General features: G+C 39.8%; 1 protein-coding gene across 7 annotated transcripts in view; it reads left to right on the top strand.

Moving 5' to 3' along the window:
* The window catches only part of NR1H4 (nuclear receptor subfamily 1 group H member 4), a 32,269-nt gene that overhangs the window by 6,499 nt on the left and 1,342 nt on the right, over positions 1 to 24,428 (top strand). For 4 of the 7 annotated variants that reach the window (XM_083462870.1, XM_083462869.1, XM_083462868.1 and 1 more), the window contains 7 exons: positions 4,109 to 4,471; positions 6,316 to 6,456; positions 12,496 to 12,629; positions 13,826 to 13,924; positions 14,753 to 14,852; positions 16,200 to 16,346; positions 24,300 to 24,413. In XM_083462870.1, the coding sequence (XP_083318996.1) occupies positions 4,109 to 4,471; positions 6,316 to 6,456; positions 12,496 to 12,629; positions 13,826 to 13,924; positions 14,753 to 14,852; positions 16,200 to 16,346; positions 24,300 to 24,413 (1,098 nt within the window). Of the gene's footprint in view, positions 1 to 949; positions 1,046 to 2,274; positions 2,337 to 4,108; positions 4,472 to 6,315; positions 6,457 to 12,495; positions 12,630 to 13,825; positions 13,925 to 14,752; positions 14,853 to 16,199; positions 16,347 to 24,299; positions 24,414 to 24,428 lie in introns of those variants that run through there. The other 3 variants (XM_083462872.1, XM_083462871.1, XM_083462873.1) reach the window with 3 other exon arrangements.

The raw sequence follows: 24,428 nt of genomic DNA, 5'->3' as shown, positions 1-24,428 counted from the left end.
CACCAATTCCAAAGTAGCCAGGACCAGCAGGCTACCTAGACAGGATCTCCTAACATACCAGTGCTCATACTCTGGCTCAACAATCTTTCTGCAGGGGAGAATAGTACCAGTCAATATTATCTGACTTGCAACTTGAAATGTGCTTAAAACATTATCTGTCTGAGATATGTATTTCCTTCCTTTCCCACCATTTTTAGGTCTTTAACATGGTTTACAAACATGTTTGAATGAAACATTATTTCCAGTCTCCACAGGGATGTGCTGCCAGCTGTAGATCTTCCACCCTAGAAAAAATGGGCAAATTCCTCACCCTATACCTGATTTCTTCTTTGATTCTGGGTGTTTTGGTTCTGATGATGAGATAAAGAGCAATCCCTATCTGGAAGCAATCCCCCAACATTCCCTCTACACTAAATAAAGGAGCAGAACATTAGTTATATGTCCATTAGTTATTTTTTGCAGGCAACTGGCTAGATAGCGGTCAGAATCCTTGCAGGTATGTGTGTGTGTGTGTGTGTGTGTCTGTGTGTGTGTGTGTGTAGGGGAGGGGAGCTGATGGCATTGCCCTCCTTCCAGTTTCAGGTGCCCTGGCCTCAGTGGTGGGGATAAAGAGCTGGCATAGGCTTGCCATTGTGAATTATACAATACCCAACTTCTGTTTCAGTAAGACAGGTTATGCAACATATATTTACCGTAATCTTAATTTTTAAAAAAATCCAATAAGTGAATCTGAATGGTTGTACAAGTTAATGGGATTATCCACACTCTTTTTGATGTTCTGAGATCAACTTTTCCAGATTTTAACAAATTATGCTGGAAATGTTATATAGCAATTTTCTCAGACTTTTTCAAACCAGCTCCTCATAATAAAGTTAATCAGTAAACTATATAACCTCTGGCCTAGTGTTTCCTTGGCTGGTCTTAGAGGAAGTTTTTATTTTCACTTGCGAGTAAAGTATTGGGAAGTTAAGGAAGCGGGAGAGAGCCATACTGGATGAAGGAACTAGATTTGTCTTTTAAATGGTCAGATTAACAGCCCCTCAAGGTAGGATACTTTTCCAGCTGACTTGTAGTTTGTGGTTCTAAATACTGTACTAGATAATATCGTTTTTGCTATACATAAATCAGTATCTAGAATCTGACCTTTGTTACCTGAAGCACCCAACATTTTAGAGGTTCTACAGCATCTGCTTTGCTTAGAAATATATCAGGTTCAATTCCTGGCATCTCCAGGTAGGAATGGGGGGCGGGCACTTGTCAGATTTCCTAGAGAGCAGCTGTCAGTCATTGTAGATAAGACTGAGGTGGGTAGACCAAGAGTCTGACTCCGTATAAGTTTCCCTACACTGTTGCTTTCAGGAAGCTGATATCTTTATGTCATGTAACGAAACTAACTCACTTGCACAGCGCATTTTGCTTTAGTTTGTTACGTACTTTCCTTGCCCTGCATTTTATTTCCTCATATGGGTTATTTTGGTTTCTTTTGCTCTGTTCTTTTGATAGACTACCATGAATGAGTTTATATATGCTAGCAGTTCTCTGTGTGGTAAACTTATAAAGCAAAAGTACAATTAGGTGAAACTAATCTGTGTTAAATTATTATGAATATGCACCCTTGCTTCAGAATGCAAGAAGTATGTTATAGGATTAGTTCAGCATTCCTTTAATTAATACCAGGAACTAGCAGCATTTGCTAGCTAGATTTTGGCCTGTGGATCATTTGTAAAGCATGCTCTGCCTTTGCCTGCCCCTACCATAGAACCTTTTTTTTTTTTTGCTTGTGTGTACAGAGGATGTGTAATTGGAATGTATTTATATCCTGACAATTTTCCGCTCCATAATTTGTATTTATTTTAAAATATTTATATCCCACTTTGTTATCTAGAAGGACCCCAAGGTGGCTTTCAGAACAATAAAATTAAAGATTAAACTATGCATTTTTACTTTGTTTTTACTCTTTTTGTAAGTTGCCCTGAGGATACTGTTACTGGGTGTATTATAAAGAATTGTATCTTTGTGTGTGTATGCACTTCTGTAAGCATGGGTTGGTCTAAGTGATCTGAGGTACCTTCCAGTTCTGGCTGCATTCACATTGCATTTTATTCTGTTGATTTCTGCACTATATTTGAGCTTTCACATGATGTACAAGCCACTGTGTACTGGAAATCTAGTGGAAGTGTTCATTTCCTTGTCAGTTACTTGCAGAAAAAATCTGTTTACAGCCCCATTAACCCAGAAAATCATGAGAGTAAAATGACTAAATTTGGCCTACAGATCTTTCCTGCCATTTTCATGGGGGAATCATGGAGGAACAGAAGCATGCATGAGTGGAAAGGGTGGGGAAGATACAGCATTGCTCAATGAACTTAGTTGTTGTGTCACAGCATGCCTGCTGTTGTGAATGAAATTTAATGCATCATGCCAGTATATCAGTCAGAAAGCCACAGTTCCATAACACAACCAGTACTGCAGTGTGAAAGGAATATCGGAAAACAAGGTGGAAACACTTGCATTATAATCAAGAAAACTGATGCAATATAACCCACATTCTGGTTATTGGGTATGAAAACAGAAGAAAAACCTAACAGAATTGCTTAGAAGAATAAAGTGGTGATTAAACCAAAAGGGTTGCCTGAATACCAATAGTGATATTTGATATGCATGGGTGCTAAAATATCTATTAACAGAACAGATTAAAATGCCCAATATCATTCCAGAATTTCAGATGAAAAGAGTGTCACAAATGTTTAGGACTGAAATGTAACATTGCACTTCTAAAGGTAATTAACTATAATCTTCTGATCTCTTATTTCTTGGGTGATTCCATCTCTGCTCATGTATTAACTGCAGACTAAGCAACCATAGAATTTTATTTTAACTGCCTTTTAGGTTTTGAGTCTTGGGACCAAAACACATGACAATTCTTCTGAAAAATGTATATTGATTTTGAACTGCTTGTGAATAAATGGTTCAAAAAATTATTTGCATGTCAACCCACATTTGATCAACTCAGATCAGCAGATTTCATAAATGTTAGTTTATGCGAAAGTACTGAACGTATAATATTTTTGTTTATATGTCAGAATGCTGTAGCTTTGGCTCCTGGTGAGTCTACACTGGTCGATTATAACGTTAAAAATTCATTATAAAAATGTGACACCAGAGAGCGCTGCAGAGCAGCGATCTGTTGGCAATAGGAAATTGCACTGAGAACTATCTAATGTTTTTAATAGGCTTTAATAGTGTTTTTACAGATCAGTGTATATCCAGCCTATCTTAAGAATCAGGTGGAAAAGCCAAAGTCTTAACAGAACAGAAACCTTTATTATAGCTTAAGGTAAAGGTAAAGGTACCCCTGCCCGTACGGGCCAGTCGTGTCCGACTCTAGGGTTGTGCGCTCATCTCACTTAAGAGGCCGGGAGCCAGCGCTGTCTGCAGACACTTCCGGGTCACGTGGCCAGCGTGACGAAGCTGCTCTGGCGAGCCAGCACCAGCGCAGCACACGGAAACGCCGTTTACCTTCCCGCTATAAAGCGGTACCTATTTATCTACTTGCACTTAGGGGTGCTTTCGAACTTCTAGGTGGGCAGGAGCTGGGACTGAAAGACGGGAGCTCACCCCGCCGCGGGGATTTGAACCGCCGACCATGCGATCGGCAAGTCCTAGGCACTGAGGTTTTACCCACAGCGCCACCCGCGTCCTATTATAGCTTAGAACTTGGCTAATTGAGAGAGACATCCAGGAAGTACAGGAAATGGATTGCTTAAAGATACACTCATACGTTTAAAGCACATTCCTCTGCAAAGAATAATGGGAATTGTAGTTTCCTCCTACATAACTACACCCTTAACAGGCTACAGTTCCCACGATTCCTTTGGGGATGGGATGTGCTTTAAATGTGTGGTGTGTACACAGCCATGGACCCATTCATGGAAGCTGTTTATCTCATTCACATTGACTGAACATAAATATAGGTTGAGGAGGAAGCAGCAAAAAAATAAAAATAAATTATAATGAACATAATGCGATTATGGGTTTCTTTTTAGGGAACAGAGCTGTTGAAGTAAGTTCCTTATAAAAGAAAATGTTCTTTTGTGTTGTTTTCTAGGTTTACTTCCCGAACCAATGACTTCCCCAGTGCAAGATTCCGATGTGTCACCCTATTCACAGTACAACGCTGTGCACTTTTCTCCAGTGCAGCCTCCCGTTTCTTCGCCACCTTATTACTCCAGCTTTGGCTTCTATCCCCAACAGCCTGAAGAATGGTATTCGCCTGTAATGTATGAGTTCAGAAAACTACCCTCTGATAACTTTCCCCTAAAGGAGCCAGACCTTGAGGGAATGCCTGTGGCCAAGAAGACTCGAATGGGTCCTTCAGGAGGGAGAACGAAAGGAGAGGAGTTGTGCGTGGTCTGTGGTGACAAGGCCTCGGGGTACCATTATAATGCCCTGACTTGTGAAGGATGCAAAGGTGGGATGAACAAAATCATTGCAAGTAGAACAAGATAGGTTATTTTTGTGTGACCATGTAATTGGCCCGAAGTAGTTTAATTGGTCTGAATAGGAAGTTCTGTTTGCTTTTATTGATCAGAAGAAGAGTTTGTGAATGAAGGCAGGGACTATGTGGTGGAGCCGTTTGTTATTTAGCAAAGGATTAGCAAGTGAGGCAAGGACTGACTGCACATTGAAGTGACTGCACCCTATGGCAAGTTAGGCTGGCTGAAAGCTTCCCTTTCCTCGGTGCAGACATTTTGATCTTGTAATCACTTGAATTTCTAACGCATGTTGGTGGAGTTCCTTGCCTGGAATGGCCGCCCCAATAATGTCAGTGAAGTGAGTGGACTGGCCTGCCCGTTCCTTTGTTCACAGAGATCTATGTGTGCGCAGAGCATCACTGCTTGAGGTAGCTCTTAGTAATCTATTACAAATGGAATTGCATGTGACACAGTATTCCTAACTGAGAGACAAATATGCATGTGATTCCTAGGAGATTTAGGGGAGCCTTGCTTAATAAAGCAGATGATAAAGTATAGTGGTTAGCAGGACTTTTTTCAGTGGGATATCTTATAAACTTCTAGTGAGATAGCATTACATATCTGAAATAAATTGGTGTATAAATGCTACCGTAATTGCACTTGCTTCACCAAATATTTTCAGTAAGACAGATATTCTGTGGGCTTTGTATTTTATTTCTCACCTCAATAGAATGTAAGATACCTCTTTATCCAATCAACTCTTAATAAAATCAACCTGTTTGCTGCTAATAATAATGTCTGCAGGTACCATTTTTGCACTGATGATGAATTTTTGATAAAACATGGATTTTAAAAATCTGTTTAAGATAAAAAAGCAGATTATGATTTATTTTAAAAGTAGGAAAATGTTTTCAACAGGCACTGAAGAACTCAGCTTTAAATCTAACCTTTTCCTTCCTTAATCTCCGTATGGAAATGTACTAAACTCTAGGGAATTATAAAACAGCAACTATGTGGCTCTGAGTGAAAGCACCACATAATTTGCATTTCAAAAGTGGTCAGTGTCAGTCAAATATATTTCAATGGAGACTGTGCACAAGACATTTTAGATTCAACGTCAAATGGACAGTGAAGTGCAAGGTTTTTGTTTTGTTTCTTTTTAAATAAAAGAAGCAGTTTTATTATTCTGCAATAAAATTGGTGGCTGGTTACTGAGAGGCATGTCTAAGCTGGGAATTATAAACTAGATACACTTTAGAGGTGGTATATTTCTGTTTTACAAAGGAGTGATATCCAGGGTTGTATGAGTGGGCTTCTTATGCAACAGGACATCCCCTTGTCCCCCCACCCAACTGCTCTGGAAAGTCGCCCAACCATTGGGGACACATGGTGTGTGTGTGTGAAAAGCATGGAGAGGAAACTGAAATCCCTTTGTGCACACAGAAGACAATGCACTTCCAATAATAGGATGCTGGGGCCAAATGACTTCATCCTGCCCTGCTTTTAGGAAGCACCAAATTGCCTACTTGGGAGAAAGAGCACTGAACTTACTGATCCCTTTTATAAAACACATTCCAGATTTCTAGGCTTTTACATATATTTCTGTTGCACACACATCATGATCCAGGCCTCCAGGTACTTGGATAATGGCAATATAAGATCAGCTACATCTCTTTATCATAAGGGACAGAAATCAATATCCATTAAAGCAGAACATATGTTCTACTGGGTGAAAAGGTATTTGCGTTACTGAAGAGTTGATACTAATAAATTCATTCTTTTAAAACAGAAACTAGTTTCATATTGAGATCTTATTTTGCATGTATTGTTCTTTCCCTAGGCTTCTTTAGAAGAAGTATCACCAAAAATGCTATATACAAGTGCAAAAATGGAGGGAACTGTGAGATGGACATGTATATGAGGAGAAAGTGTCAGAAGTGCCGTCTTCAGAAGTGCAAGGAAGTAGGAATGCTGGCGGAGTGTATGTATAAATATATTTGCATTGCATAATCAGTGTCCCTTGATTCAATTGTGTCTCCTCTGAGTGAGAGTAAGCTTGGGCCTCACCCTGTGTAGTTTGCATTCCCATTTTGTAGGAGCTGCGGAAAGGGTAGTAAAACCCAAGATAGTCTTCAGGTTATGGTTGCATAGAGCTGAAGGTGCTCTCTCAGGGACCTCAGAGAGTGCAATAAAAACAATTTGGCAAACTGGGAAAGCAAAATCTATGTGATTTATTTAGTGAAGTGAACAATTCCATTCAGTCTTTTCTAAAAATGGGACAGTTGAACATAAGCCGAAGTCAGATCATTGGCCCATTTAACTCAGCACTGCTGACCCTGGATGACAGCAGTGCTCCAGGATTTCAGACTTCCCTACCTGCAGACGCCAGGTACTCTACTGGTGAGCTACAGTCTCTCTTCAAAGGGGACTGCATATATGAGAAGTAAAACTGAGTAATATGGTAGCAATATCTAAATAATATAGAAAACAGTGACAGAAGCCGGCATTTATTGAGGAGCATATTACAGAAGCTTTTTTAAGTGAGCATAGCACATCATGAGGCCTGAAAAGGGACATAGGTACTGACAGCTGCCCTTAAGGAAAATGGATAATATAATAGGAAATAGCAGGATTGGCTGAAATACTTTGAACTGTAGTCAACTTCTTGGTATCCGTCTGTCTCAGGGGACAATGGAGGAGTGTGCCTTCAGGGGTGAAGTCAAACTGCAGCACCTGCTGTGGCTGTAGAGACTGATGTGAGAGAGACATGTTTTGTTGCAGTCAACTGCTTTTGGAGCAAAAGGGGCACCCTGGTCTTTATTTTCCTCAGGACTGTTTTTGGGACTTACATCTGCACTACCGCCACCACCATCTTATATTACTTATACCCAGCCCATCTGGCTGGGTTTCCCCAGCCACTCTGGGTGTCTTCCAACAGGAGATTAAAAATACATTAAAACATCAGTCATTAAAAAACTTCCCTAAACAGGGCTGCCTTCAGATGTCTTCTAAACGTCAAATGGTTGTTTATTCCTTTGACATCTGATGAGAGGGCATTCCACAGGGTGGGAGCCACTACCGAGAAGGCCGTCTGCTTAGTTTCCTGTAACTTTGCTTCTTGAAGTGAGGGAACCGCCAGAAGGCTCTCGACGCTGGACCTCAGTGTTTGTTAAGGACTGGCTAATTTGATAATCTGACTGGAAGCCTCTAGTAAAGGGATCCTCAGGTCTTGATAAATATCTCTTCAAAACTCAGCAATGAACAAGAGACTGTTTTCTCTTCCTGATCAGTTCCTCTTTGCACTCCCTAAGCCTTTCCTACGTTGATCATGCCCCGTTCAACATGCTAACATTTTATTGAATGCCAAGATTGGACACCTGGCCTCCCATCTGTTCTTAACAGAAGTAGTGTTCGAAGAGTCTCTTTGTGAGTGAGCATGGTGGTGGCTGATGTAGGTGGATTTTTTTTCTGATTGGGTGGGGCATGGCTGCACCATGTTGCGCTCCTGGCTTTTTCTTTTCTTCTAGATGCGCCAGTCATTTTGTATTCTGCCACATTCCTACAGCAGACATTCTCTGACGGCTGCCCATTGCACTTTCTGAAAATTCTGAATGTGCCCATTGGTCCAAAAATGTTGGCAGCCCCTGCTCTAATAAATGCTTTGGCCTTTGTTAAGTTTCTGCAATATTGAAATGCTGACATTTAAGCATTTTCATGATCTAAATAGGTGCCCCCCCCCGATCTGTTTGCTCCTTGGTGGAGTAGATGGGATGAGGAGGAGGAATATGGAGACAAGTTGTCCTCTAACTGTAACTCAGCAAAGGAGAAAAAAGTTGGATGTGCAGTTGCAGGTCTCCCACATAATATGTAGTTTGGTCCTTTAGACTCTCCATATTAGTTTAACTGTGGCATGAGAGCTATAGCTATACTTCAGTTAAAACTTCACCATGTTGCCTTTTGTAAAAATGCAAGGATGGGATTAAGGCTGCATTTTGTGTTCCCTATTGATAGCTCCAATCATCTTGGCACAACTGTAGTGTCAAACCAATTTAGGTCCCTACAGGAAATTAATCTACTCTGAGTTTTTAATATACTTCTATCCTCCAATCTGATCATGAGATGCTATATTAACTGTTAGGCTTTGTGGAAAACAACAGCCTCTGTCAGCGTTTGGAATTCATGCAAGAATTATAATATAATTAATCTTCCATTCTGCAAATTTAACAAACCACAGAGATCTTGAGAGATGCCCTATTTCCACCCAATGCATAAAACACACAAACAAAAGTGCTGCCAATGTGATAGGAACACTTAGTGAATCTGTAGGTGTTGCATAAAAATAAAACCCCACAGTGCTGAATCCAGAACCAGCTTTATCTGTTTTAGAGAGATGGAGCTGGGAGGGAGGACTACCATATTGTTGTGATGACTAATAATAGAATAAACTGGGGGAAATGGGCCATTGTAAACAATACGGACCAAGGATACTGGAAATGGAAACTTTTAAAGCAGCTGATCGTTTTCTCAGATTGTCTTGTGTGAAACAAAGACCAACAATAGGTGCTGCCACCTGAATCATCCTCTGCAATGGAAACCTGCACTTCGTTACGATGAGGCTCATATAACTCATAACTTAAACATAAGCATCTTCTTGTGAAGTACAGCAATGAGGACATTTTGCAAACTGCTTGCCTAACAACCCTGAAATAAGGAGTGGTAGTAGATATATATTTAATTCAAGGTCTGCCAGAGTGTTTAATCTTTAAATTCCTATTTGTCAATTGACTTCAAGTGAAATGTTTTATTTGAAATTAACATCACCTTGGACTTTGCTTCATTGACTCAGACGACAGTGCTGCAGTTATCCCTGTGCAGTTTTGCTATATTGCAAAAAGTGAGAGAGATGAAGTAATCTTAGCAATGTTTATGGTTTTACTTGTGTGCTCCTGATTAGTCATGTATCACAGACAACTCAATGTATAATAATGTCATTCTATGTATGTAAAATACAGTTTTTAATCCAAAGCTGTATACCTAATTCAAAGAAGCAGAATTTGAAAACGATCTTCTCTCAAATCCACTTTGCACACTACAGAAGGAATAGGGAACCTACATCTCTCCATATATTGTTGGACTCCAACTCCCATCTGGAGTGCTGCAGTTTCTCCATCCTTGCATTACAAAAAATACAAGATTGTCTTAGAAGGCCTTCTCTTAGTAACCTGTGGAGGCCAGGAAGGTGGCTCTGGGAGAGACTCCCCTTGCTCCTGTAGCCCAATTATGGCTCTGGTTTTGAAGTGAGATCCTCCTGACAACTTTATTGCTATCCTTTAGGCACTACACAAAATCTGTTGGGCTTTTGGTGGGTAAAATGGGTTTGCTTCAGTCTTAGGTGTTTTCTTAACTGCTATTATTAATTACTATTATTATTTACATATGATTTTTGTCCACTGTTTTATATATTTTATTAAACAGCCATAAATGGCACCTATATGGTAGCATACACATTTTAATATAACAAATAAGAGTTTGTTCACCATGCGTTACTATGTGTCACTATAGTATATGGAAGGAGAAAGATGCACATCAAACAAACAGACCCGCATAAACACAATGTGCTGAGGTTCCAGTCTTTGCGTGTGGCATGTGTTTTGAGATATAACTTGCTTCTAAAACATTCCACTGTTTTATCTAAACCATTCCAGAGGCATGTGATAGACATATAGGAACAGCTTGGACCGGTTAAAGATGGTGAAAAACTCCACACATCATACAGCCAGTAGTGAAACGATGAAACTCAATGTCAAATCTAGTTCTTGCGTCATTATCATAAATACTATTTTGCTCCTTCAAGATATTTTAATCCTTTAAATTTCCTCTTCTTTCAGTGATAGAGGAAGCTTGCTTTCTATGATGCATAACTTTATAATATACAGGATATTAAAAGCATTCACCACTGAATTAGGTATTTTCATTGATATCTTCCTTAACAATATCTAGTCACTGAAAGAGGCTATTTTCCTGTTCTCTAGCCTCAAAAGTAGGGAACTAAGGTGACCCTGTTTTTAAAAAAACTACTTTAATTTAAATTGTTATGATGATTCTGCCTTTGGATTAATATTTGCCTGCTTCTGTGTAGTGGTAGGATGTCATCTGAAGTTAAGGTAGATCTTATTAACACAATGTAGCAAAAGATGCAATATTCCATATTAAGGAAATCATAGCCTTTCATACCATTTATTATTTCTGAACAGTAAAAAACATATTGCCATATATTAACTGTGTCTGTGGATGTTCCCTTCTCCAGTCTGTGGGGACAGCCAACCTTGACTCACATGATCATCTGGATGCATGGAGATAATCTGCATTTCACGTACGGAACTAACACTGTTTACCAACCTTTCTTCTGGTTAGTAATTGTTTCAGCTGAAATAATCACTCCGTATCTGCTCTACTTATTTAAAAATATTGGCATTCAGATTCAAAGAATAAAACATTAACCTTACATACTGTGTCCACGTGTCTTTATTCCCCAAGCGGGGATCGGGTCCTCGAATCACAATTTGGGAAGCTGTGTGTTTTATTCTTTGAATCTGAATGCCAATATTTTTAAGTAAGTAGAGCATATACGGAGTGATTATTTCAACTTCAACCAGAAGAAAGGTTGGTAAACAGTGATAGTTCCATACGTGAAATGCAGATTATCTCCTCCTACTCCTACCAATTTTTTGTGTTCTATTAATACGAAAGAGAGAGAATTAAACAGCACATACACACACATATACACATATACCGCTATTCATAAACAATCAGAGTAGTTTACAACAATTGTACATAAAAACAATACAATAAAAACCATATTAAAAAGTTAAAATAAAAATCAGCTGTTATGAAAATATGTATTCTTAATTTCCTGCAAAGCCAGATGGAATGGGAAAGTTTTCAGAAGGCTTTTAAAAGCTGAAGCAGAAGATGCCTGCTAATTTGTAGAGTATGAACATGGGCTTGATTTCATGTTGTTTTCAAATGAGCCTCGCCAGCTTGGGGAACAACTAAGAAAACTTCTGCAAATGATCTCAGCAATTGAGCTGGAATCTAAGAGTTCAGGCAGTCTCTGAGGTACCTTTGCAAATGTAGAATTTAAACCATAGTCCCCTTTTTTAATCCAATCAAAAATGGTCCCCTACAGATATTGCTCCTCATCCTCATATTTAATCTGTACCTAGGAGTGTTGAAAGACAGTTCACTATACATACACAGTTTAATGCTTTAATTTATTTAGGCAATTTTACCGTATATACTACCCTTTTAAAAAACCCTCATAAAATAAAAACCTAAAATACAATCAACATAAGAACAAAAGAACAAAACACTGATTGAAACAGTAGACTGAGATACAAAGGGCAGGGAGAATAAAAATGGGTTTGCATGTCATCAAAAGGCTAGTTACAGGTGTCACCAGATAGGCCTCTCTGGAAAGGCATCCCACAAGCTAGAACAATCAAAAGTACCATTTGCCTGATCATCTCCTGCTTCACTGCTAATAGCAGGGAAGAAATGCATGTAGCTTCCAGGCAGATTGATAGGCATTCCTTTCAGTACTTGGAATCTAAGCCGTTTAGGGCTTTAAAGGGTCAGCATTTGCAGCTTGAATTGGTCTCAGAATTAAACTGACAGCAAATGAAGTTATTTTAATACCACCGAGGTATGTTCCCAGCAAGTTGTTTCATTTAAAAGCCTTGCATATGTTTTTTGTACCAGCTGCGATGTCTTAACTGTCTTGAAGGGCCGTCCCGTGAACAACACATCTCAGTAGTCTAAGAGGTGACCAGAGTATGGATAGCTAGACTATCACTATCTAGGAGAGGTTGTGCGTAGTTGTAATGCAAGCCTGAGCTAGTAAAATGAATGAATGCTCAGAGAATATATTAAACACATGTGGACCGATGTTTATGTGTAATGTGGCTCATACACATGCTGAAATGTCTGATGTATATATTCTTTATGCACAATGTTTCAGGTTTGTTAACAGAAATACAGTGCAAGTCGAAGCGGCTTAGGAAAAATATATCACAGCCTGTAGATCAGACAACTGGTGAAGATACTGAGGGACCTGACCTGAAGCAAATGTCATCTACAACCAAACTCTACAAGGTAATAAAATTATTGTAACATATTGTTGTGTAGTTGGCTACAACTAATAAGCATGGAAGACTGCATGAGAATAATTACCTATTAGTAACTTCCTGATTTTTCTTATAGATCAGTCACTGAGTTTGTTAATTATTCATGCAGATTGTTAAATATGCTATTTGACATTAAATATATTTGGTCTCTGTGTTCAGCCTTAAAGATCACACTGGAGAAGCATTGCAAGATGTACCGCTGTGGCTTATTTTCATACTTTGTAAAGTGCATTACTTGCATTTAATTTGCGCGATTGTGCCCCAAAAGCCTTGCTAATGGTCAGATGTTCTTTAAGTATATTCCATCAGTTTCATGTTGTGGTTTGTGATTCTCCTAAACCATTGCCATCCCAGAGAGGTGACAGCTCAGGCAAGAGGACAGAGAGTCAGCTGGTTAGCTGGATCAGGGAAGTTTCAGTCTACAGTTCTACAAGTATTGGCTCATAAATCTTTTGGCCAGAAGTCAGCTACCTCAGCAACTACCAGGGTTTTATAGCCTGGCCAAGAGAGTATTTCTGCAAGCTCTAGTGCTGTATCTTTAGGGAACATATATAGTTTTTCAGTTGCTGGCTTCTTCTCAGGAGTATAATTCAGTGACCTACCTGATTGGGGAACATTTTCCAGGGCCTTCCTGCTTACCTTCTCAGAGTTTGTGGGCAGTGGTACTTCTCAAAGTTTTAGTGCAAGGGATTCAGGGTCCAAGGTAGAGGGTCGTGCTTTAGAAGGATGGGAAGTGGGTCTGACTCCTTCTCTGAGCTTCTGCTGCTGGAGACACCGGTCTCTAATACTTCTCAGTCAAGGGCCATGACAGTGATGTAGCAGTAGGTGTGGTCCACCTGAAGTATTCATTTATTGGTAGAAGGTGTCTTACTATGGCTATAATGGGATCCCCTTCCCCTATATCATTGAAGAGAATATCTAGTGCTGGTTTTGGAAAGACAGTTGTCATCTCAAGTGTATGAATCCCCTGAAAAATGCATCTGTTTACATTCAGGTTTACATGCATATATAATTTAAGAATGCAATTACATTCATATATAATTTAGGAATAGCTGCTTCTGTTCTTGGCACCAAGCGGCTCAAATCTGTACAGTACAGTTTAAAATATGAGGCAGGGAATCTTATCCAGCTACTGATGCTTATGGTTTCTTATTGCCAGTATAGGAGAAAGTAGAACTAACCCCAGAACAGCAGAATCTTCTTCACTATATCATGGATTCATATAATAAACAGCGAATCCCTCCCGAAGTGTCTAAAAAGCTTGTAAGTATCCCATTTAATACAATAGATACATAAGCATTTCAGAATCCAATAATTGCTTGAAGCATTTCCAGTTTAAATTCTAGCAGTTCTAGAAATCGTCTCCCCTTGTAAAATAGTAAGGATTAATAGATATTGGGCACAAACCTGCTCTCCAAATACAGAGCGCTGAGTGTGGAAGTTCTGTATGCAGGTAAACAAATGCATGCAGGTGGGAGAGGAAAAGACGGGCCACTTCATCTCTCACTTCCCCACTTCCTTTCACCTGCCATTCAGCAAATGCAGCCTAATGGTGACGGCAGCATACAGAGGCCGCTGCCATTGAACAGCAAATACAGGACAAGTAGGGAGGAGAAAGGAATAGGTCAACCTAATCTGCTCTTTTCCCTAGCTCCCCCTTCATGGTTTTCACTTCTCCTCTGGATTCAAGGGTGTTTCGGGCTCCACCACATTCAGCTTCTTTTGCTTCTTTCTCCACGTGGTCCTGAGTTGGTACATGAATTTACAGGAGGTGCATTTGCTCTACGTAGTATGATGTGGAAAGAGCCATCACACTCCACCCACAGAAAGCAAGCCTGCTATTCTTCTTCACCTTGCGCAGCAACACTTGACCTCCAGCTCCTTTAAAAAGAACAAGTGTTAAAAAAACACTTGTTAAATGCTGTCAGTCTAGCATAATCAGTTTTCTCAACCTTTCATAACCCATATTATCTTGAGTCATTCAGCTGAAAGGAGCCACCCAATTTTAAAGTCTTTTTACGCACCATATCACAAATAAAGCTATTACTAGTACTATTATTAATAACAACACAATTCCATTTTAATTCTCAGTTGCAAGAGGAATTCAGCGCTGAAGAAAATTTTCTTATCTTAACGGAAATGGCCACCAGTCATGTGCAGGTCCTTGTGGAATTCACCAAAAGATTACCAGGTATAATATGTTAAATACATTTGGCCTAACACTTCCTCTCTGTGTTTTGGTTAGACAGCTTCACTGCTGTATGTCTGTGTTGGTGTACTTATTTTATTCACACCGAAAAAGGGGGGAGGGAACTACCTCCAAACTTAATCAAAAACTGGAAACTATCCTCAAAATTTAGAAACTTGAGCAGTTTAAGATCAAATGCTCTATCAACATTAATTCCATTTTACCATAAATTCACCATCAACATTCATTGCACTACTCCTTTGCAATGTTCATGAGCACAGGTATTTGCCCCAGCAATGTACAGTCTATTTTTTGTTTCTCCCTTGTTAACAAATAGTTTTGTGATATCCTTCAACTTGTTTGTGCCCATAAACCTCAAAAGCCAGCTTTGCTAGATTCCTATTGTTAAGCCACCATTTCCCACCATTTGGTTCTATATGGATCTCTCAGTACAAGTGGACTGGATAGGTATTGGTACTCTTTCATTTGGCGCAGGTTCTAGTCCCCAGATGTTGTTGGACTACAACTTCTATCATCACTGACCTTTGGATAAGCTGACTGGGAATGATAGGAGTGGTAGTCCAACAACATCTGGATACCTAAGACCAAGGTTGAAGAACACTGATTATCACCCATGTTTACATGAGTTGGCTTTAGGTAGCCCAGCTCAATGTCTGCTGCTGACATGCTTCTATTTTATTTTGATACCTCTGCCTGGCTTGGAAAAAATAGGACACATTCACAGACCTCTGTATCTTTTGGGGATCCATGTCAGCTGACTGAAGGCAATCATGCTTCCTTTCAAAATAATTAGTAAAGAAATATACTGATCGTATTGTGCATGTTTGTTCTCTCATCTACATGCTGCTTTATATTTTCATTGTTCTATTAAAATCCCTTTTTGTAACCCCAGTTCCTTTTTGTAATATAAACAAAACCGGGGGTGAGGGTGGTAGTGAGGGAAACGAGGCCAGTGGGCAAATGAAAGCGCTCAGAACTACTCAATTGAGTCCTGAATGAGGATAACGCAACCAGCTCTCCTTTAGGTGAAGCAAGAATTTAATTTATAATATGCTAATCAAGTTGAAAGTAATCACCCTTGCAATCTTAAATAAGATTACAAGCATGTGCACGTGTGAGAGACTTGGATGGATTCTTGCCTGGTGGCTTGAGAAAGAAAACAGAATACACTCTTCAAACACAACTGCCCGTAATTAGATAGTCAGCTGGTCTTGTGCCAAATCTGCAGACGTGCCAACCATCTTTAGGTGCCGCCACCCTGCACAATATTCTTTGCTGGCAGAAAGATGCTGGCTACTGGCTTGATATTGTCACGCACTTTAATTCCAGGTTTTCAGACCCTGGACCATGAGGATCAGATTGCTTTGCTGAAGGGTTCAGCAGTAGAAGCCATGTTCCTTCGGTCAGCTGAGATCTTCAACAGGAAACTTCCTGTAGGACATGCCGACCTCCTGGAAGAAAGAATTCGTAACAGTGGTAGGTGCCTCTGATGGATAGGAAAAGGACTACACCAGTCCTTGAAATTCCAGGCCAAAAAAAAAAAAAAAGCACCCATTTTGCGAATGTTACACACCTCAGTGTTGAGTAGCAAGCTTACTTAGTCAGCTTTGAGTCCAAAGGTTATCAAGTAAATGTTTAATCCTAAAAATATAAGCCCCAAGAATAAAACTGTTTCTTTGTAACCAACTATATTTGTTCAAGGATATGCATAAACAAATTAGGGCAATGAAATGTACTTCTTGCACATTCATTCCAATAAAACCATCTCACCCATTTCAGTTATTACTATGTAAAAAGATAGTACAAGGTCTACAATTGCTAATGTGTACCTTTGGGAGGGGAAGCCTAGATTAGTAAGGTAAAAGGGTTCATTTGGAATAAATTGCACTGAGTTATTTTGCTCTAAAAGAATGGTTAGATTTTGAGTTTAATGCTATGTGCGGATTATTATTGTTTTACAGTGTACTTCTGTACCCAAAATACATTTTAATTCTAACAATTCTGCAGCAACTCAACTCACAGAGTTACTGACTTTCTCAAGGCCACCCAGTAAACGTCACAGCAGGGTTGGGATTTGAACTCATGTCCAACCTCAACACACCAACCCTTGCACTGTAATGGCATCATTACTAGGTACACACACGCAAAAGACTTCATCTTTTAATATATAAATGAGAGGGTAATGAGGTGTTAAGGTGTGTCGGTCAGATAGTCACACTGCCATATATGCTGCCTGTTTTGCTACCATGATTTCAAAGATAAAATTGCTCTTCCTTGGCTGCTGTCTCCCATCCCACCAAACCCCAGTAGGACCAGGCATAACTATGTCTTCTAATGCTGCAGTCCTATGCACACCCACCTAGAATTCAGTCCCCTTGGACACAAGGAGGTCTACTTCTGAGTAAATATGCAGAGAATTGCACTGTATACTTTGTTATATCTCTGGAGGGTTTTTCAGCTGCTGCCCTTTCTAACATGTTACAGTCAATACACTGAAAAAGAATTATTTTGATGTATTTTGACTGCTGTATTTTCTCAGCCTGAATTGACATGCTGCCTGTCATTGGGTTGACCTATATAGCTTATCTGTAGAAATAGAGATATTTCTCTCCCAAATGTTTCTAAGCACAGCTTTAAGGACATCTGATAACTTCTTCTTTGTGGTCTATCTCTTGCTTCTGGGGATGTCTCCTAAATCCTCTAACTGGATCAGGGGTACAACTGATTGGATCATGGTTCTTGAGGAGGGGGAGATGCTTGCAGGTAAAAAGTAACAGTGTACAAGCTACATACAGTGAGTTCAGTCTGTATGCAGTAGCCTACATTTCCAAATTGTTTGCTTTTTCGTGTACTTCAGAATATAATGAGTGACAGCTGTTTTCTGGCTAAATGGCTCTGGTCCTTTCTGGTCCTTATCAGGCCATCTTTGAACAAGAGGAAGCATGCAGACTCTGCAGGGCAACTGTGATTATGTAGGCATCTTATGTTTGAACCAGCTCTCATTTGGTGGCCTGTTTTTAAACAGTGAGCAACCTGTTCCACCCCCACCCCAAGCTGGTTTTTATATTTTAAAAAATAAGCAATTGGGGCCTAATTTTGTCTGTTTTCCTCTTCCCTCCCCCTCACTAGTCCTTTTGTGATGTGCCTTTTTGTGATAATAGATGTTCAACAGGTGGCAGGCACTGTCTACCTGGGAAACTTGGTCTCTAGGATTAAAAATACCCAAACAAAACAAAACAGTTGAAATTCATGACAGATATATATCCAAGAATGACTAGAGGTTCAATATGCCTTACCTTTAACAGACTGTTCCCCATCTATTAGCAAGAGCTAATGCTAATCCTAAATACTATAATCGTAGAATTTACTTTCAATTTAAAATGAATCGTTTCCAAACTTTGAAGGAAAAAAGTACAGGGATACTTCACTGGTTTGTGTTAAGATGGTTTTTATGTGAATATGAGTGTCAAGCTGTCGGCTCGGTCTTATTGTCAGGCTTTGAGAAATGCAGCTACAAAAGCTGAAAATATGAAAATGCTTCGGAATCACAGAGCTGTTTGCTGTTTTGTCACCTGCCACAGCACTGACTCTGAAGCTTCTGCCATTTCTCAACATTTGCACTCTTCTCCCTCCCGTCGTGACTGTTTTGCATGACAATTTTGTGTGTGATAGATAAACTGGAATGGTTGCAGAGTAATGATAACCTTTCTGCACATTTATGCCTAGGCTGCTTCTGTTTATGTTGTTATTAATGCAAGGCTACTGGCTTAATAGCTTGTGAGACACAATGCTACCTTGTCTACAGCCCTGAGTTCCTTTGCATAAACTGTTAGGAAAATATATTTCTATCTAACATCAAGACTCTCACCTACGCTAGCAACTCTCGTTACCTAATTATAGCATGTGTTTATTTTCACCAATAATATCTTGTATCTATTTTCACTAGAATTAGAAATACAGACTAAATCATCTTTTTGTGTGTGAGAGAGGGAGATATTTAATATATCAGTGGTTTAATTCCAATTTTATTTTTTTAATAATTATGTTATAACTTTGCATATATTCTAGAAGCAAAAAAAGAAGAAGCAAATATTTTTTTTAAAATCAAAGCTTTTTCAAAGCAAATATTCTGGAAACAATCTAACACACGCATGCAGGGAATTGTAATGCCTTCGCATTACAAATTACAAGAGTTCAGTAAAGAAAAACAATAATAAAATGCATCCCAAAATAGCAGCAAGAGTCATAAAAACCCAGAAATAGCAATTTAAAAACCCATTCCAGATGAGGCAGTATATATGTTGGAACCTGTCGCTTAGGAATCATTTTGTTTTATGCTGAATGTGACTCTGGGTCAAACATGCACTGCTGGGCTGATCAGGACCAAGGGGAAAGTTTGGCTCATTGCCTGAGCAGTCAGTGAAAGCTTGGCAGAGCTTTGGGCAAGATTTATAAGGATTTTTAAAAACATATTTCTCACGATAACATTTAAATAAAACTGAAGTAAATTTTCTAATGAAGGGCTTTGAATTGGGAAACAACTTTGGTTAGATGAATACTGTGAAATTAACTATAATATAATGAGTAATTAACATGTTTATTTCCCAGTAAAACAAGAGCTCATTTATTCCTTGATTTAATATCCACCGGCAGCTTCAAACCTATCCAGATGAAAGATCTCTTCATCCATATTAACAATAGTCTTAGTCATAATTAATTAGCACGAAACATTCTTCCTCACAGCTGTTTTTCTTCTTTTCTTTTAATTTAAACATCCAGCTGTAATAAGCACCCTGTCTTCAAGTACATAAATCTAAAACTTATTACTCCAAGAAGGGAAATTAAAATAGCATGTATAATAAAGAGCATAAGCCTGAAAGCGGAGATAAAATTTGACTTGTACCATAGAAGAAATAAAAATTTAATCTACCATTCATTTAAGACCTGACGCTACAGTAACACTGAGACAGTATTTTCATTGGGCATAATCATGGAAATCATATATATTACTTGGAGTAGTACAGATTTCCCTGACTATGTTGTATGCACTATTTTATGCATTGGGGAGAACCTTTTTTTGATTTCTTTTGAGGGCTGTGGAGTGAAATGGGCAGGTCCAGAGCTGGCAATGGGAAAGCAAAGTGTGTAGAGATACACCCTCTCTCTGCTACCCTTTTCTTTCCCTCCCTGCCACCTCATTCTCTCTTTCCCTCCCTGCCCGCCCAGTGAGTCACCAGGGGAACCAAAGACCTGAACTAGCCCGTTGCAGAGGGCTTTTCCCTGCTTCTCCTTCCATCTGGCTTCTGCCCCCTGTTTTCTCTTTCCCTTCCAGGTTACCCCACCCAAGTTAAAGCAGGCTGGGGGTTGTAGTAGACAGTCTAGGGCATAGACTGTCTACTACCCCTGCTGTATAGGAAGGAAACAGATCCTACAGGACGAGGGCTTGTTTGGCTAAGGAGCATAAGACCAAGTCCATTCAAAATACAGTGGTACCTCAGGTCAAGTACTTAATTCGTTCCGGAGGTCCGTACTTAACCTGAAACTGTTCTTAACCTGAAGCACCACTTTAGCTAATGGGACCTCCTGCCGCCGCACCGCCGGAGCACGATTTCTGTTCTCATCCTGAAGCAAAGTTCTTAACCTGAAGCACTGTTTCTGGGTAAGCGGAGTCTGTAACCTGAAGCGTATGTAACCTGAGGTACCACTGTATAGCAAAAGATAAAAAATAAGTAGCAAGAGCCTACCGTTGATAGGCTCTTCACAATGTCTGGGAGAGGAAATAAAATAATATACATTTAGCGATATATTTATTTGATTATTTATCCGATTATTGAACGGATCTGTGAGATCCATGTCATCTCTTTAGATAATATGCATCTAAAGGCAGCCAGACGAAATAATGAGCAGAGAACAGGACATGGTCCTTCATAATCAGAAAGATATGAAGAGTTGTAAAACAGAACAAGCAGGCACTGATTTTACAGTGGCAGCATATAGTGAATTAAGGCAAGAGTATTCACATTTAAGACAGCTGCCAGCCCAGATTAAAAATATTTCTGCCAGTGTTTACAATAGCACAATAACACACTGGGTGGCTGTTTTTTAAGCTGCTGTAGCACAACAGGTAGTACACCCCAGTCCAGCCACTTGTTTCTGTTAAGCAAGTTTTTTAGAGGGTGTACACATCACCTGCAACAGGTTCGGTATAGTGTTTCACCTTCCCACCTCATAGCACCACAAGAGCCCTGGCATGGGGAGATACAGTTTCCTCACCACTCCAGCTCTGGTGCAGGAATTTTCCAAGTAATGTGTCAAAGCCGTGTGGATAGTGGTGCTGCATGTTGGTGAGGCATAGAAGAGACAGGTATTGAAAGGCAGGTGCCATGTGGACTAGTACTCAGACTCAGCTTATAGTCCTACCTTGGTCAAGGTTTTCAACCCTTCCACTCTTCTCTTTCCCCCTTCATGGACAGAAGGGGTGCACATAACACAACCATCATGTGAAATGGCCACCAGGAGGACAAACTGCCATCTTGTGCGTGCTGCATGAGCTAAGCGAGAAAATTCACAAAGCTCATGGTGCAGACTAGTGATTTGAGCAGATCCAGATGCCTAATTAACCTCAGGGGTGTGGGTTTGAGCCCCACATTGGGCAAAAGATTCCCGCATTGCGGGGGATTGAATTAGATGACCCTTACGGTCCCTTCCAGTTCTACCATTTGGATTCTATATAATTCATTCACAAAGTGGGAGAAAGTCCCAATGGGTCTTAAATCCTAGTATATTGTTTTAAGTGGTTTGTGTGCGATGCTTTTGGAAACAAACTGAGGCAGAAAAATTTGTGTTTACGTGGTATATTTCTCTGCTACAATAAAGAAGAAAAAGCCATCCTTTAAAAAAAAAAAAGTGTTTTCTATACAGTAGACCCACAACTTCCCTCTGATTTACTTTGTACGAGTGGCAGGGAAATAAATATATTAAAAAATGGAGAGCCGGCAGGGTCAGGGTATAAGTCAGAAAGTGTTATCCAAGATCTCCCGAAGGTCCCACAAGATCTCAGATGACCTTTCCAGAGGCCAATAAGCAAGGTGGAAGGCTTAAAACGTTCTTTCTGTGCTGGGTTTTCCTGCTGTGAATGGGAGTTTTTAAGCCCTCCACCACACTTCCCAGGCTCTGCAAATGTAGGAGCTGGTGTGCAAAGGCAAAATCATCACACGGGATGGTTCCGTGTGTGTGTGTGTGTGTGTGTGTGTGTGTGTGTGTGTGTGTCTTCCTGACTTTGTGTGATTTTGCCCTTGCACACCAACCCCTGCGTTAAGTTGTGGGCCTACTGTACTTATACTCTGCTTGTACATGAAGCCTCCCGTGTTCTCTCAGTCAGGGAAGTGATCCACACTCACTTTTCTTTAAAACTGCTGTGCCATCAGGTGTTCCCAGACCTTTTACGAGGCCCTAACAAAGTCCCTCTTTCAGTAAGAGTACAGCTCTCAATCATCAGGCACTCAAATAAACTTGTTACAATAATAAACTGATGTTTTCTGGGCATGATATTATAATGACAGGAACAGGAGAAACAAATTAACAGATAGTGGCTTGAGCTTTCAATTTTGCAACCTGAGTCCACTGAGATGAGGAAAATGAACTCTCAAACAACCAAATTATCCAAACGTATTTCCCCTCCATTTATGAGACTCACAGTGGAGTAGCTGATTACAAAGGAAAATAGCCCCCTCTTGTGGCTTAAAAAGGGTATGCAGACGAGTACTGTACAATGAAAGCAGAACAGGTCTGTGAATAAAGATGAATAGAACTCTCTCTCTCTCTCTCTCTCTCTCTCTCTCTCTCTCTCTCTGTGTGTGTGTGTGTGTGTGTGTATACACCTGATACATACAAATTTTCCCACTGTGTGTTCTTCCTTAGGTTTCAGGCTGTTGCTTAATTTGGGTGTTGAATCATGCTGAGTTTCTATTACGTTGGATTGCAACATAATTCTAATGTTGTGTTTGTGCTTTACTCTGTTTCTCTCTTTATTCTCCTTTCCACTTGATAAGGATAATGATTAATAGTTACTGCCAAGGCGTACACAGGCCCTATGAGGCCCCTTATTGTCATGGGCCTCATTGACGCTTAAAATGAAATATGATCTCTTCCTTTATAAGCTTTTCAGTTTTAGGACTATATCTGCACATTACTCATGATTAGAAAATGCATCTATTTTGGACTTGAAATGAATTGGAAAATCACCACATACTTGAAACTTGATGTGCTTCGGAAACAAAATTCTCCCCATCTTGGCCCCAATACAGATAAAGTCAGTTTCAGTCACATTGAAATCCACAGCAGCTACCATGAACGTAAGTCAATTGATTTTGATGCAACGTGGAGCACAGTTGCAAAAACTGAAGAAGTGCGAACTTCAAAATAATGCTGCATTTTGCAAACCAAACCAAATTTATCCCTACTTTAAAGTATTCCTTTCCCAAGCTGTTAAATAGATGCTCATTGCATCTGTATGTTCCTTCCTGATTCTTTCCATTCTTAAAATTTACCATATAAACTGGGGAGCTGCGTGTAAGTGTTGGAACCTGAACTCATGATCTGATGTTTTGCAGCCAGAGGCCCTAAGATGCTTAACTCTGCAGGCGAAAGAATCAGCTCACAACTGATACCCTTGCCAGAAGGTCTAACTCCAGCACCAGTAAATCAGAACAGAGTGAGGGACTTATGGCTCTCCAGGTGTTGTTGGGATACAGTTTACATTGTCTCTGACCACTGGCTATGCCACTGTGAATGCAAATTTTTCTCAGCTAAGGAATCATCAAGATAGCCCTGGGAGACTTCTTTGCAGTGGCAGATTTCTAGCCCATGGGCCTAATTAGGCTTCTCAGGTCTCTCTATCTGGGCCCACAGGGCTACTTTGGCAAAGCCACACCCTACTGCCCCACACCTGATATCATAGACATGTGGACAGATGTGGAAAGCAGGTTTGCCTGTACAGTTTCAAGCATTCACTGATCAAAAGATCATTGACACATTTGCCATTGTAGGCAAATGAAAATGGGTTGCTTGACATCATTGTGATAGGTGACTGACAGGTTGGCAACCCTGCCCATCTATCACACCAGACCTTTGAGGGCCAGGGAGATAATGATGTGCCCCACTGGTGAGGTTTAGGTGCTCATCCCTGCATTTCTTGATTAGCCAGATGTGAATAAATGTGTGAAAGATGAAATGAAGCACCTCAAATACCAAAAGGACTACCTACTTTTTAGGAGGGAAAAAGTGAGTGTTATGGTGCAAAAAATACGGTAAATATATCATAATAAATGATACATGATACTCTGTCTAGTTTCATGCTACTCAAATACATAGTGGTAGAACTATATTTTTAATTGATGTTTAAGTACTTCTCAATATTTTGTATTACAGGCATCTCAGATGAATATATAATACCCATGTTCAATTTCTATAAAAGTGTTGGGGAACTGAAGATGAGACAAGAAGAATATGCTCTACTCACAGCAATAGTTATCCTATCTCCAGGTAATTTCAGTTTCT

The sequence above is a fragment of the Podarcis liolepis genome (assembly GCF_965112155.1).
Source record: "Podarcis liolepis genome assembly, chromosome: 10".
Lineage (NCBI taxonomy): Eukaryota > Metazoa > Chordata > Lepidosauria > Squamata > Lacertidae > Podarcis > Podarcis liolepis.
This window is presented reverse-complemented; position numbering and strand designations above follow the sequence as displayed.